A 13,425-nucleotide genomic window follows, 5' to 3' on the forward strand; every position below is an offset into this window, starting at 1 on the left:
CGAGCGGGGCTACAACACCTGTGCGCTGCATGTGGACTCAATCAGGGAAAAGCCAGGCTAGGTGGATTATTCCTGCTGGTGCAAGCATAAATTAGAATGGGTGAGGGTTGTTTGGGCTTAGCCGCAACATCAGCTGGCAGAAACTGGTCTGGGGGCTAATTCTGTCAAGTCAAATCACAGAACCACCTGAAGAGTGCATAAACCAGGACTGAGAGAGACCCAGGAGGGAAACAGTGGGTTCCCCCCGTCTTGGGTCACTACTCCCGCGGGAGGGCATGAAAACTAGGACGGGGGCAGGGGTGGCTAGACAGAGAGGCACTCAACAACATCCGTGAGGGCTAGATAGTTGAGTTGATTAGATGGAACTAGGCTTTAATACGCACTGACAAGTACAAGAGCCAAAGGGGATGTGGGACAGACTGGACTAGTCTGCTACACATACTGGCAAACCAGGGTAGAGGGCGGGCCTAGTGGGGGTTATTGTGGGTCGCCCCAACTAGGCTGCAGCTCCCACTGGTTGATGACAGGGCCGAGTATGTGCTAGGCAGAGCCAGGCTGGACTGCAACACCCACTGGTTCCAGTGCAAGTTGGGACTGAAAACAGAGCTAACCCAGCGATTGCAACCACCAGCTGATCGTGGCAATGGACTGTGCCGGGCCCTGTGGTTGCTAGAACATACATGAATCTGGTCTGGGAGTGCCTCAGAGTTTCTTTGGGGATCTCCCCAATCGAACTGCTGGACTCAGAACCCTAGCCAAGAAAAGACAGAGGACAGAACAAGTCAATCAACCACCTCAGCTATATGTTGGCAGCGAATACTGGGCGAATGAGGACTCTATGATGGACTGTGTCAATCAGTGGATTCTGCAATGAGCTCATCGAGTTGGGAGTGGCAAGACTGGCAGTGATTCATAACTGGTGAACTATTAAAACCACTTGGGCAAGTATCTCAGAGCATGTTCCACCTCTGCGACTTGGGACGGGTGGGAAACTGGGTGGGGCTACTCCCTCAATATCTCTCTTTACCTCTGATACATGAAGGAAACAATATGGACATGATGGTCTTACCCACTTCCCTATAGCCCCTGAACCTTTTTTACCGTAATTGACTATGTAAAGATTGTCAACAATATAATAAAAAAAAATTTAATCTATACCTTGATTAATTAATGAACCTTTAATTTTTAGGAATATTGGTTTTCCTAGCCCAGATCTTTTAAAACTCGCAAGGTAAAAAGAGCTAGGAAGGGGCCCGGCATGGTGGCCTAGTGGCTAAAGTCCTCATCTTGAATGTGCCGGGATCCCATATGGACACTGGTTCTAATCCCGGCAGCTCCACTTCTAATCCAGATCCCTGCTTGTGGCCTGGGACAGCAGTTGAAGACAGCCAAAGCCTTGGGACCCTGCACCCATGTGGGAGACCTGGTAGAAGTTTCTGGCTCCTGGCTCCGGAATGGCACAGCACCGGCTGTTATGCTCACTTGGGGAGTGATTCATTGGATGGAAGATCTTCCTCTCTGTCTCTCCTCCTCTCTGTATATCTGACTTTGTAATAAAAATAAATAAACCTTTAAAAAAAATGGGCTAGGACTGTTCCTGCTTGGAAAGGAGGTGAACTGAGAAGAGCTGGCTCAAAAACCCCTTGGTATGCGCTTAACTTGGCAAAGGGAGAGGCTCAGAGGGAGGTGCCTGGGCAACTCCTCCGGCAAGATACAGACCCTCCAGGTTAGCGCAAGAAGCACAATAGGAAACAGCCCAGAATAGGCCATGGAAAAGTTCCCATGGGCATACATTTGGCACGGGACAGGGGCAGACCAGGCTGAATCAGTGCATGTTGTTCACTGGCAAATCCAAACACCAGAATAGAGTGTGGGTTGGGCCGGGTTTGGTTGCGACAAAACCAGTGTACAATGTGCAATGTCAGGGCGAGGTTACCGGTACTTTATTTGACTGCAGCGCCCAACCAGCACACGTGAGAACCAGGAGGGGCAGAGCCGGCATGGGAATTTAGGGGCTGGTCCCCTCACCGGACAGCTGCTCCCACTGGAGAGCGTGGGCTGGCTTGGGGATAGACCACACTAAGCAGGGCTACAACACCTGTGCGCCGCATCGGAACTAGACCAGGGAAAGGCCAGACTGAGCAAATAATCCCCTACTGGGGCAAGCATAAATTAGAACGGATGAGGGGTGTAAGGTCTTAGCCGCAACATCAGCTGGCAGAAGCTGGCTCTGGGGACTAATTCTGTTAAGTCAAATCGCGGAACCACCCGAAACATGCATAAACCGAGACAGTGAACGACCCAGGAGGGAAACAATGGGTTCCCCCTCCTGGGCCACTGCTCCCGCGGGAGGACATGATAACTTGGAAGGGGGCTGGGGTGGCTAGACAGAGAGGAACTCAACAACATCTGTGGGGACTGGATGGCTGAGCTGGTTAGTTAAAACTAAGCTTTAAAACCCAGGGACAAGTACAAGAGCTAAATGGGATGTGGGACAGACTGGACTAGTCTGCTATACACACAGGCAAACCAGGATAGGGGGCGGGCCTAGTGGGGGTTATTGTGGGTCGCCCCGACTGGGCTGCAGCCCCCACTGGTTGACGCAAGTGCCGAGTACGTGCTAGGCAGAACCAACCTAGTCTGCAACACCCACTGATTCCAGAGCAACTCCAGTCCGAAAACAAAACCAGCCCAGGAATTGCACCTACAAGCTGATTGTGGCGATCACCAGCTGGACTCAGAACCCTAGCCAAGAAAAGATAGAGGACAGAACGGGTCAATCAACCATCTCAGATATGTTGGCAGCGAAAACTGGGCGAAAGAAGACTCTATGATGGACAGTGTCAATCAGTGAACTCTGCAACGACCTCGTCGAGCTGGGAGTGGCGAGACTGGCAGTGATTGATAACTAGAGAAATATTAAAACCACTAGGGGTTGATCGCAGCTAAATAGTCTCCCCAAGAAGCTGTTCAATCCATCTGGACAATGAGCAGCTGGATTATGTGCTTGGCATCTGTTTGCAAGGGAAGAATCTTGATTGAACTGTAATGCTGCAACAGGGTGGTGGGGTCCCCTGTGGGGGAGGGGCATCGGGAGGGGTGGGGGGGAATCCCAGAGCCTATGAAACTGTCACATAATGCAAAATAATTAATTAAAAAAAAAAGGGCTAGGAAAAAAAGGGCTAGGAAGACTGTCAATGGTAGACAAAAAATTGCCATGAGGTGACAGCTGACAAATAAGAGAAGAGAAAATCCAAAATTAAAAGCAACATAGGCACAAGTATTAGTTCTACAGAAAATCTGTTTTAAAAAGAAATCATATTATACCTAGAATGTTTTAAGCTTCAATTAATTTAAGCAACTCAAAATTGTTTTTGATTTCAAAGATTAACTCCTATGAGTTGCTATGGGTTACATAAATAGATATCACATACCATCTAAGCCATGAACACAGACAATGAGATGCACTCCATCTTCAGAACTATCCTCTTCTTCCACGCTAAAATAAGGTACTGAGGATGCCAGCACAGGAACATCACTGTACATGAACCCAGGGAGTTTAAGCTGTTTTAATTCTTCTTTTGCCTGAAGGAAGCTGAAGGAAAATATTATTAAAACACAACAAAACCTTTTAACTAAGGCTTATATCTTGTTTTTAAAACACAAAATTTATAAATCTGCAGAAGAGAAACCTAGTAACATTTGGTTTTAAAATTAAGAAAAAATGTGAGTTCACTGAATCAATTAAAGTCAGAGGATCTCTATCCTTTATATCAACAAAAGAACAACCTAGCGGCTAATGAACACTATCCCGAGTCGGATACACTGGGAGACAACATACACACCCCTGCTTTCTGAAGAGTCACAAAAAAAGGAGAGTCAACTCTAGATTCCTGATATATTACACGTTTTAGTTGGTCACTGTTGCCTCACTGGGTTCACTAGCTTTATTTCCTATAGATACTAATTTTGTGTATGAGTCAGAACCATTTGGAATTTTAAAACTCCAATATACATGCCCAATCAAGGTTGAGGCAGCAGATATTTTGAGGACCAGTACATGCTATATACCTATAAAAATCAACATGCTACATATCTATATAATCAACATAATTCCTCGCTTTATCTAGACATTTTACTGGTTTATAAAATTTAAATTCTGCAAGTCATTGAAATGGCTGAGATAATTATGGTCTGGCAAATTCAAGTGATTCCTACTAATTTTTTTTTTTTCATTTTTCTAGGCGTACTTCCCAGGCGTAGCCAACAAAACTCAGTTTTTTTCTGGGAATTAATGGGACAGAAATCAGTTGCTGATAACAAAATGAATTTCTAATCTCAACTATCACTTATCCTAAACACAAAATTACCAATGGAAGATTTATATGAGGAATACCTAGCTTATAAAACAGGATCACCATTAGCGATCTACAAGTCTATCTCTGAAACAGCAGAATGCATTCATTTCTAAATTTTCTGTTACAAAACAGTGCTAATTCAAGAGCACTTTTTGTTTTGTAGAAGCTGGAGAACAAAACAGACACTCAATCCTTTAGCATTGTAGTAGCACATTCTACTGTGCTCCATTACTTACGCCTGTATTTGAGGTTTTGGAGAATTTTCATACCAGGAAATCGAAGAAGTGGAGTTGTAAGAAGCGCTGCTTGGCTGCTTTGTAATGGCATCAAGTTTACTTCTAGAGGAATATTTAACACTACAAGGAGACTCACGTGGTGCAGATGGGAAGGACAAACAACCAGAAGTGCAGACGGTAGGCATATTTATACCATCCCTCAGATAGTCACTGGTTATTTTCTCAGACTTTGTAAGTCCTTCTTCTGCATCGCCGCTTGCATAGTGGGCATGGATTGTTCCATCCAAAGCTGAATAATCTGCTTCTTCATAATACCCATTTTGAATCATTTGTTGATCCTGCTCTTCTTCCTCATCTTCTTTTCCCTGCACTCGCTGAAGACTACTAATTTTTTTTTCAGAAGCTTCCTTCTGAGGGCTAACGGAATGGCTGTAGCTAATGGCACATGTATTGGAAATACCCGTACTGCTTTGAGAACCAAAATAATTTTCTACAAGCCCTTGCTTTACCATATCAGTAGTGGCTGAAAAAGGGTCATTCGTACTCAGGTGAGTTTCACTTTCAACCACAGAGGTTTCTGAAAGTATCTGTTTGAGATTTAATGTGTCACTAGTTTTTCTTTCCACAGTTCTAACTTCACTAATTTCTGTGTTAGTAGAAATAGAACCTGAAACAATACAAGAAGTGCCTACACAAACCAAGTTTGGATTCAATGAGACTGCCGTCCCTGCAGAGTCATCAGACTTATCAGGACTCTGGGAGCCTTCACACCTAGTGTCCAAGTTAGGTTTGTAGCCGCAACTACTTTTCATATCACTGGAAGTATGTTTATCTGAAAAAACAAATTGTAAAGGGTCTTTAGTGCTTGAATTTAAGGAATGTACTGCTAAAGTTTCATTGTCCAATTGCTCGGAAAATACAACACTCTGCTGTTGCGAAATAATACTCGATTTTCTAGTACCTTCACATTTTGGCAAATCCATTGTTCCTAGATTTAAAACAGTTTTGCTATCACTTAGATGGCATTCTGGTACAACAGATTTCTTAGAATTTTCATCAGGTGACAATTCATCATCAGAAGGTAGCGAGTTTATGGATGTCAAAGATGACTGTATTTCACTTAAAGCACTTGTACTCTCAGTACAATGACTTCCCAATGAAAATTTTACATTATAATCAGGTTTCATTAAAAGCTGAGGAAATAATCTTTCATTATTGTAAGGACTTTGTCCCTGTATAGTTTCAGAGACCACATCAAGGTTTGGATGTGTTGCAAAAGAACTTGGTTCACTTTCAACACCTGAATCTGAAAATCTTGATGAGGCATATGTGGTGTTATCTGGTAACTTAATTGCATCTCCACTGACCACCACATGATACTCCTTTGTAGAAGAAGCAGGCAGATTACTTCTCAATTTTGCTAATGAGTCTCCAATAGAAAGACATTTTGCTTCTTGCAAAGGTTCTTTTTCAGCTGCTATTTCTACAGATTTAGATTTACCATTAGATTCTAGGGATTCATAGTTGCGTAGGAAATTATCCACCAATATTTCATCCTGCTGAAGTTCTGTCCAACCTCCTGTTTCAACAGTTGTTTTCTCTCCACTGAAAGAATCATTACAAGGCTTTACTTCAGTTGTTCTAGCTCCTGAAGATGGAGTTGTTTGATGCTCATGGCAATGGTCTGATGAACTTCTGAATGCCAGATTATGTTCCATTTGTGTAATTTCACTATCGTCATGGGAGATAGCAAGTTTACCTGAAATGGACAAATTTGCACAAAGATTTAGGCTGCCGGAGTTCAAGGGATCAAACTGGTCTGGTTGCATATTGTCAATGTCTGCAGACTTTTGTTCAGTTGTCTCTGTATTAGTTGGCAAACAGCTACCTTCCTTTTGACTTGTCTCTCTGGTGTACATTTTTGGGTCAAAATCATATCCACACATTGTGGGATCAAAACCTTCCTTCTGACTATGTGAAGGAGTGCCATCAACGCACTTAGTGAGATCATTTGATGCTGTACTTTTCAAACACTTGTAGGCTACCAAAACCACAGAATCCTTAGAGTTCTGTTTTATTAGCTTTTTGGTGTTTTCAGGTTTCATTGTTTTCATGAGCTTAGTAACCTTAACCTTGGACTTAATTGATTCTTCATTCTTTCCTTTTAGAGGTTTTGTTAGCTGCTTTTCACCTTCTGTATACCAAATACTGGAGGCACCAGCAGATTTGATTTTCAACTCGGGGCTAGAAAGTCCTGCTACAGAGCTTTCTTCAGCTTCATATTTATCCATTCTACTGGATTCTGATCTCTGAAGACTCTGAATTCCCATCCAAGGTGCATCTAAGTCTTTTATCCAAAGAAAAAAAGATTCAGATTTAAAACAGTGTGAGAGGTCAAATAATTAAGACTACTTTTTCCAACTATAACTTCCTAATAAAAATCCTCAAAAATAAACAAAACTAGTGGGGGAAACTGCTGCATATTAGGGAATATATGTACATTAGGAAGAAAATACTTTTTATATAAATTTTTTAAACAAAACTTCTATATTTTAGATTATACTTACCTTCAATAACTGAATCTAAATACCTATCTTCAAAGATTATAGGCAATGAATTGAGATCACCATCTAATTCACTACATTCAATTGGTAGGGGTGGAAGAGAACTGCAGAAGGAAGTATTTTTGATAGCGGTGCACATCTGTAGGTGACTCTGAGCACTGAAAAACATTTCATGTCAGATTGCAATGAAAAATTATATTCCACTCCATTTTACAGACTACCCTTTTTTTCTTTCCTAGCCACTGTTTTCCTCCTCCTTAATATATAACCTCTTCATAAAAGAACTACTTAACCAATTAAAAAAAAAAGCCTGGCAAAACAAAAATAATTTGTTGGCAACAAAATTAGGAGTCTGGAAAAACTGTCTAATTTCTATTGTATTCTTTTATATATTCTTATGTTATTTCTAAGTGAGTGCTTAACAGTAGAATTTTCTAATATACTATGAACAGCACACAGGGAGAAATACCAAAAGCTTATTAATTATTTGAGTATGATAAAAAGTGCTCCATGTTACTGTTCTACCAAACACATATTAATTTATAAAATTAAAAGCAACTTTAGGCGCCCACCTTTCTAGTTTTTTAAAGACAACTTCCAACCAAACGATGGCCAACGTATATGATTTGTTAATAAAGTTTTATTAGACTTAAAAAATTTGTTTCCATGACAATCTCAACAAATCAAAGTAGACAGAAAAGTTTAAAAACTTCCTTGTACCAATTATCCAGTTTCAACAATACTTGTCTTTTTTGTCTTAACTGTATCTCAGCACTTCCTACCTACTTCTTGCTCCACAATTATTTTCATGTTTTTTTTGAGGAATAATTTATATGCGTTGAAATACATAAATATTGTCTATGTAATTTTGACAAAAATTTTTAAGATATAGAACATTTATATTTAGACTTCCCTGATTTCTTTTTTTTTTTTTTTTTAGACTTCTCTGATTTCTTCTCAATCTCCCAGCCCAAGTCAACCCTAGGAAAACCACTGTTCTAAACTTTTTCACCTTTGTTCTGTCTGTTCTAGAAATCTCAAAATCTTCTTTAAAGCCAAAGAAAATCATGCTTAAATATATACTTAGTATGGAGGAAGGCATTTTTCTCTTATATTTTGTTCATAAATTATTTACAAATTTAAGAGCAGTTGCCAGTCAGCCTAACTGTGAAAATGTATAATAAAAGTAATGAACGTAAATGGTTCTGACCTGTGAAAATATTTGCACATGCAGACCAAGATGGCCAAGTGGAAGACTATAGCCAGAGCTGTCAGGTAATGTCAAGGTGACAGCAGATCTGATATAAGGGAAGAGGGGTGGATCAGGAAAGCAACTGAACCTCTGTTTGATTAAAGAGAGGATTTCAGGAACTCCAGAATCTTCTCATGTTTTCAACTGGAAATTCTATAGATTTTGTAACCAATCAATTTTGAGATCGCTTAAGCAAAAAAAGAATTAAAGCATTTTAATTCTGTATTTGTGCTACTCACTGAAGTTCCTGGTATGCAATGGCAGCTTCTCTTGGATGTTCAAAACAAAAGAACGCCTCAGAAAATCTTCGTACCTAAAAAAATTTTGCAAAATGGAATATTAATAACATGCTGCATTTTAAAAGTCATCTGGCATAAAATGGCAAAGGAAAACATGGAGTCAGCTGTGTTCTATTAGGGCTTCCCAGTGAGAATTAAACTTCCTTCCTTCTTTAGTGTTGCCCAAACACTGTATTTTTATATGGCATGGGATAAAAGGATCAAAAGAATCTAAAGTGAGGTATTTAGGTTTACATTCTGGATCCCCTCTATCCTTTATAAAGTTAGACACTGTGTTTTCTTACTAGCACCATCCCCGGTACCTATAACATAACATCTGCTAGCTGCCAAGTGTTTTCTCTTTTTAAATTTCATATTAGTCGTTAAAGATTTATTTATTTTTTGAAAGGCAGAGTTACAGAGAGGAGAGGCAGAGAGATCTTTCACCCTTTGGTTCATTAACCCAAGTGGCCGCAATGGCCAGAGCTGGGCCTGTCTGAAGCCAGGAATCTGGAGCTTCTTCCAGGTCTCCCATATGTGTGCAGGGGCCCAAGGACTTGTGCCATCAAATTAGTTAACACATGAGGTTACTATAAAGAACAAGCTAATTTATGTAAGCAGCTTGCAATCTGGAAAATATACTTAAATAAAAGCTATTTTAACTGCTAATATAGTAGTTACCACCCTTGCCTTAAAATGTACATGGTAATTATCTCCCCTCCTAAAGTGTAATGATTTTTTTTAGGGTTAGAGTTATATTTTGATGAACTTTGTAGCCCTCAAAACATATTACATAACTTGTATGGATGTAAATTCTTGGCAAACACATAATGAACCTAGTGAATATTTCTTCCAACATGGTTGTATTTTGATCCTTTCATTTTGATGATATTATTATTACCATTAGTAATAGTTACTATTTGGAATAATGTTAAAAATTACTAGTAAATAGCAGAGCTATCTTACTTGTGGGATACAAAGAGGAAAGCAATTTTATTACATTGCAGCAGACATTGCAGACAGCACATAAGGCAGCAGTCTTACATGCCAGCATTCTTTATGGGCACAAGTTGATTCCCAGCTGTTCCACTGCCAATCTAACTCCTTGCTGGCGGCTTTGGACAGCAGCAGAAGATGGCCCAAATGTTACAGAACCATGCCAACCACTTGAGAGACCAGGATGAAGCTCCTGGTTCTTGGTTCCTGGCCCAGCCCTGGCAGCTGTGGTCATCTGGAGACTGAACAGTATATGGAAGCCATCTTACTCTCTCTCCCTCTCTGTGTAACTTAGACTTTCAAAATAAATAAATATAAAAAAGGAAATTACATCTAAGATTGTTTCCTAAATAATATCTGATTTACAGACCTTTGGCATTTTAAGGATTTATTTTTGTTAAATTTTTATTGGATAGGCAGATTTGCAGAGAGGAGAGACAAAAAAGACCTTCTGTCTGCTGGTTTGCTCCCTAAGTGGTTGCAACGGTCAAAGCTTAACCGATCTGAAGCCAGGTGCCAGGAACTTCCTCCAGGTCTACCACATGGGTACAGGGTCCCAAAGCTTTGGGCCGTACTTAACTGCTTTCCCAGGTACCAGAAGGGAGCTGAAAGGAATTGGAGCATCTGGGATACGAATTGGCACTGATATGTGATCCCAGTACATGCAAGGCAAGATTTAGCCACTAGGCTATCACGCTGGGCCTGGATCTTTGGTTTTAAATGCATAATAAATCAGACATCTATTTTACTCAAAAGGAAGATCCAGGCAGGTAAGTTTCAGACCTACCAATTTTACTTGTTTCTGTAAACAGATGATCCTGGGTGTATGTGATGAGAGCAATGAATAGATCATTGAGACGAAGCATGTCATCTATACCTTTGCTTTTGATCTAATGGCTTCTTATTTCTAACACTAAGAGAATGAGGGAAAACTATCTATTTAGATGTTTATCCTAAGTGCTGTATAAAACATGAACACAAGCATCTCTAAGTTGCCTGGATTTCTGCAGTTGTAGTTTGACAGGCAAAACCAGCTAGTTGTGATGGTTCCATCTCTCCCTACCTTCTCTAATTTCTAGACCATCATTTTCTGTAAATATCCTACCTACTAGGTTTTATGCTAAAAGCTTTATGTTTTCATTTAAATCATAGAAAGTCGTATGAAATAGTCATTAGGTTCATTTACTAAGTGAGGAAATTAAAGCAAAGAGGAAAATCATTTGGCCAAGGTAACAAAGATAGTTAAGTGGTGAAGTTGAGATTCAAATAAAGATGTGCACAACTTCAAATGTTGTTCTCTAAACTATATTTCCCTTCTGCATTTAGACTGAATGTTACTAGAAATCTTTCTTTTCTTCTATGTAGCCACGATTCTTCTAAGCTCTCTCCATACAGTAGCAATGTGCAATTAGCAATCCCACTCATTATTATGTGGTCATAAATGCAGTATGACTGCCACCTGATGGTAAAAGTGCTTAGCTTTAGGCAAAGGACATACATAGAAAGAAAAAAATTATAAGCTTACACCTAGAATATATTTATTTGTAAAAGTGAGTTTTGTGTATATTACTAATCTTTTTGTAATTCATCAACTATTCAAAATTTAGGAAACTGCTAAATGGAAGAAAACCTGAGAATACAACGTATTTACTAATAATGGCAAAATGATCTTTTATTTGTGTTCTTCATAGTATGTTGCTAAAATTACTAATATAGTAATTATGATGATAGTTTTATATCTGCAGGTTATTTATTGATATTTTAAAAAAGATTTATTTATTTTTATTGCAAAGTCAGATATACAGAGAGGAAGAAAGACAGAGAGGAAGCTCTTCCATCCGATGATTCACTCCCCAAGTGACCGCAACGGCCGGTGCTGCGTGGATCCGAAGCCAGGAGCCAGGAACCTCTTCCAGGTTTCCTACATGGGTGCAGGGTCCCAAGGCTTTGGGCCATCCTCTACAGCTTTCCCAAGCCACAAACAGGGAGCTGGATGGGAAGTGGAGCTGCCAGGATTAGAACCAGCGCTCAAATGGAATCCCAGTGTGTTCAAGGCAAGGACTTTAGCTGCTAGGCTACAGCGCTGGACCCTATATATTAATCTTGAGTGCATGATCTATATGCACTAAAGGTATTTATGCTATCTTGAAAAAATAAACATGTCACAAATATTTGGTAAACAAACTTTCTTTAAATCCTTGCAAGATATCACAAATTCCTATTACAGAATTAAAGGTTTATTATTCAATACAATTCTAGTCAGTTTATAAGTTATTGGGTATGTTGGTGCGCAGCACATGCACAGAGCAATCTGGGGTAAGTGTCCGGGGCGGCAGTGAGGATGCTACTCAGGATGACTGTGTCTCACTCCGGAGTCCCTGGACTCATTCTGGCCCCCATTTCAACACAGTCTCCTACTGCTGTGCACAATGAAAGGCAGCGACTATGGTTAAACTATTGTGTCCCTGTCACCCATGTCGGAAGCACAAATGGCCTTCCAGGTGGATGGCTTCAACCTGGCTGGTGTCTGGCTGCTGCTAGCATTTAAAGAATGAAACAGTAGAGAAAAGCTTCAACTTTTTTTTTTTAAACCTGGTTCCTCCGGTATGAATTTTTTACCTTTGGAGGGGGGAATGAATTTAAAAAAATCTTAAAATAAACAAATAAATAAAAAAGTGAAGTAAACAAAAGAAAATGAACTGTAGAGGTATTTATAAGAGTATTTCATGGAGTCATGAAAAATAGGCCATTAATAATAGCATCAGAAAATTTAAAATTCTTATTAATAAATACAAGACAGGAAAACTTGAAGAACTGAAATCAGTACTTTTGAGAAAAACTAAAGAGCTAAAAATATAGGGAGTTGAATAAATGCAGTGCTACTTCACATCCACAGTTATCTGGCTCAATGTAGCACAGGGGGAGATTCCCTTATACTGATACATATAGTTTACTTAACGTAATCCCAAATCTGAAAAGGTTTATTTTTTAAATAAAAATTGAAAAATGGATGGGAAATTTGTACAGAAGTGGAAGGGATCCAGAGTAGCTAAATTATTTCACAAAAAAGAAGAAAAACTGAAAGGACCCACAGTTACCTGACTGCAAGAATTTCTACACAACCACAACAATCAAGTTAGTGTATTAACAGGCGAATCAATCAGAAAAGAAAACTGCAAAGCAGATCCACACTTATTAATTAATCAGCTGATTTCCAACAAAGATGATAAGGCAAAGCAACAGAAAAAATGTTCAATAAATGATGCTGGAACACAGTATAGAAATAAAAATGAACCCTGACTCTCCCATCTTCACAAAAAATAACTCAAGATGTTACTATTGACTGGCATGTCAAAGTTGTCATTTCAATGCTTTTAGAAACAAAGAGACAATCTTTTCATTAACGTGGGTTAGGACATGAAGTCTTAAAGAAGATGCAAAAGCATTTAATATACACAAAAGATTAAATTATGTTTAAATAAATACTCCCATTAAGATATATGACTGAAAAAATGAAAATGGCAAGATGATCTTTAAAGAATGTTTTAGAGTATACACACTTGATAGTGGGTCTGCAAGTATAACACATAAATATTTCTAGTGAATAAATAATTAAAAAGTAAATTAATTTAACATTTAATAAAACCAAATTCATGAGGTTGGCACTGTGGCTTAGTACGTTAAGCTTTCATCTGGGATGCCAGCAGGCCAAATGGACTCCAGCTCAAGTCCCAGGTTCTT

The 13,425-nt window shown here is 39.4% G+C and overlaps 1 protein-coding gene across 11 annotated transcripts in view; it reads right to left on the bottom strand.

Moving 5' to 3' along the window:
- The window catches only part of FAM135A (family with sequence similarity 135 member A), a 117,557-nt gene that overhangs the window by 17,960 nt on the left and 86,172 nt on the right, over positions 1 to 13,425 (bottom strand). For 6 of the 11 annotated variants that reach the window (XM_058661578.1, XM_058661564.1, XM_058661559.1 and 3 more), the window contains 4 exons: positions 8,650 to 8,723; positions 7,162 to 7,316; positions 4,595 to 6,941; positions 3,435 to 3,595 (listed from right to left, as the gene is read on the bottom strand). In XM_058661578.1, coding sequence (XP_058517561.1) covers positions 3,435 to 3,595; positions 4,595 to 6,941; positions 7,162 to 7,316; positions 8,650 to 8,723 — 2,737 coding nt within the window. The remainder of the gene's footprint in view (positions 1 to 3,434; positions 3,596 to 4,594; positions 6,942 to 7,161; positions 7,317 to 8,649; positions 8,724 to 13,425) is intronic. The other 5 variants (XM_058661630.1, XM_058661623.1, XM_058661602.1 and 2 more) reach the window with 3 other exon arrangements.

Source organism: Ochotona princeps, chromosome 1 (assembly GCF_030435755.1).
Source record: "Ochotona princeps isolate mOchPri1 chromosome 1, mOchPri1.hap1, whole genome shotgun sequence".
NCBI classification, from domain to species: Eukaryota; Metazoa; Chordata; class Mammalia; order Lagomorpha; family Ochotonidae; genus Ochotona; species Ochotona princeps.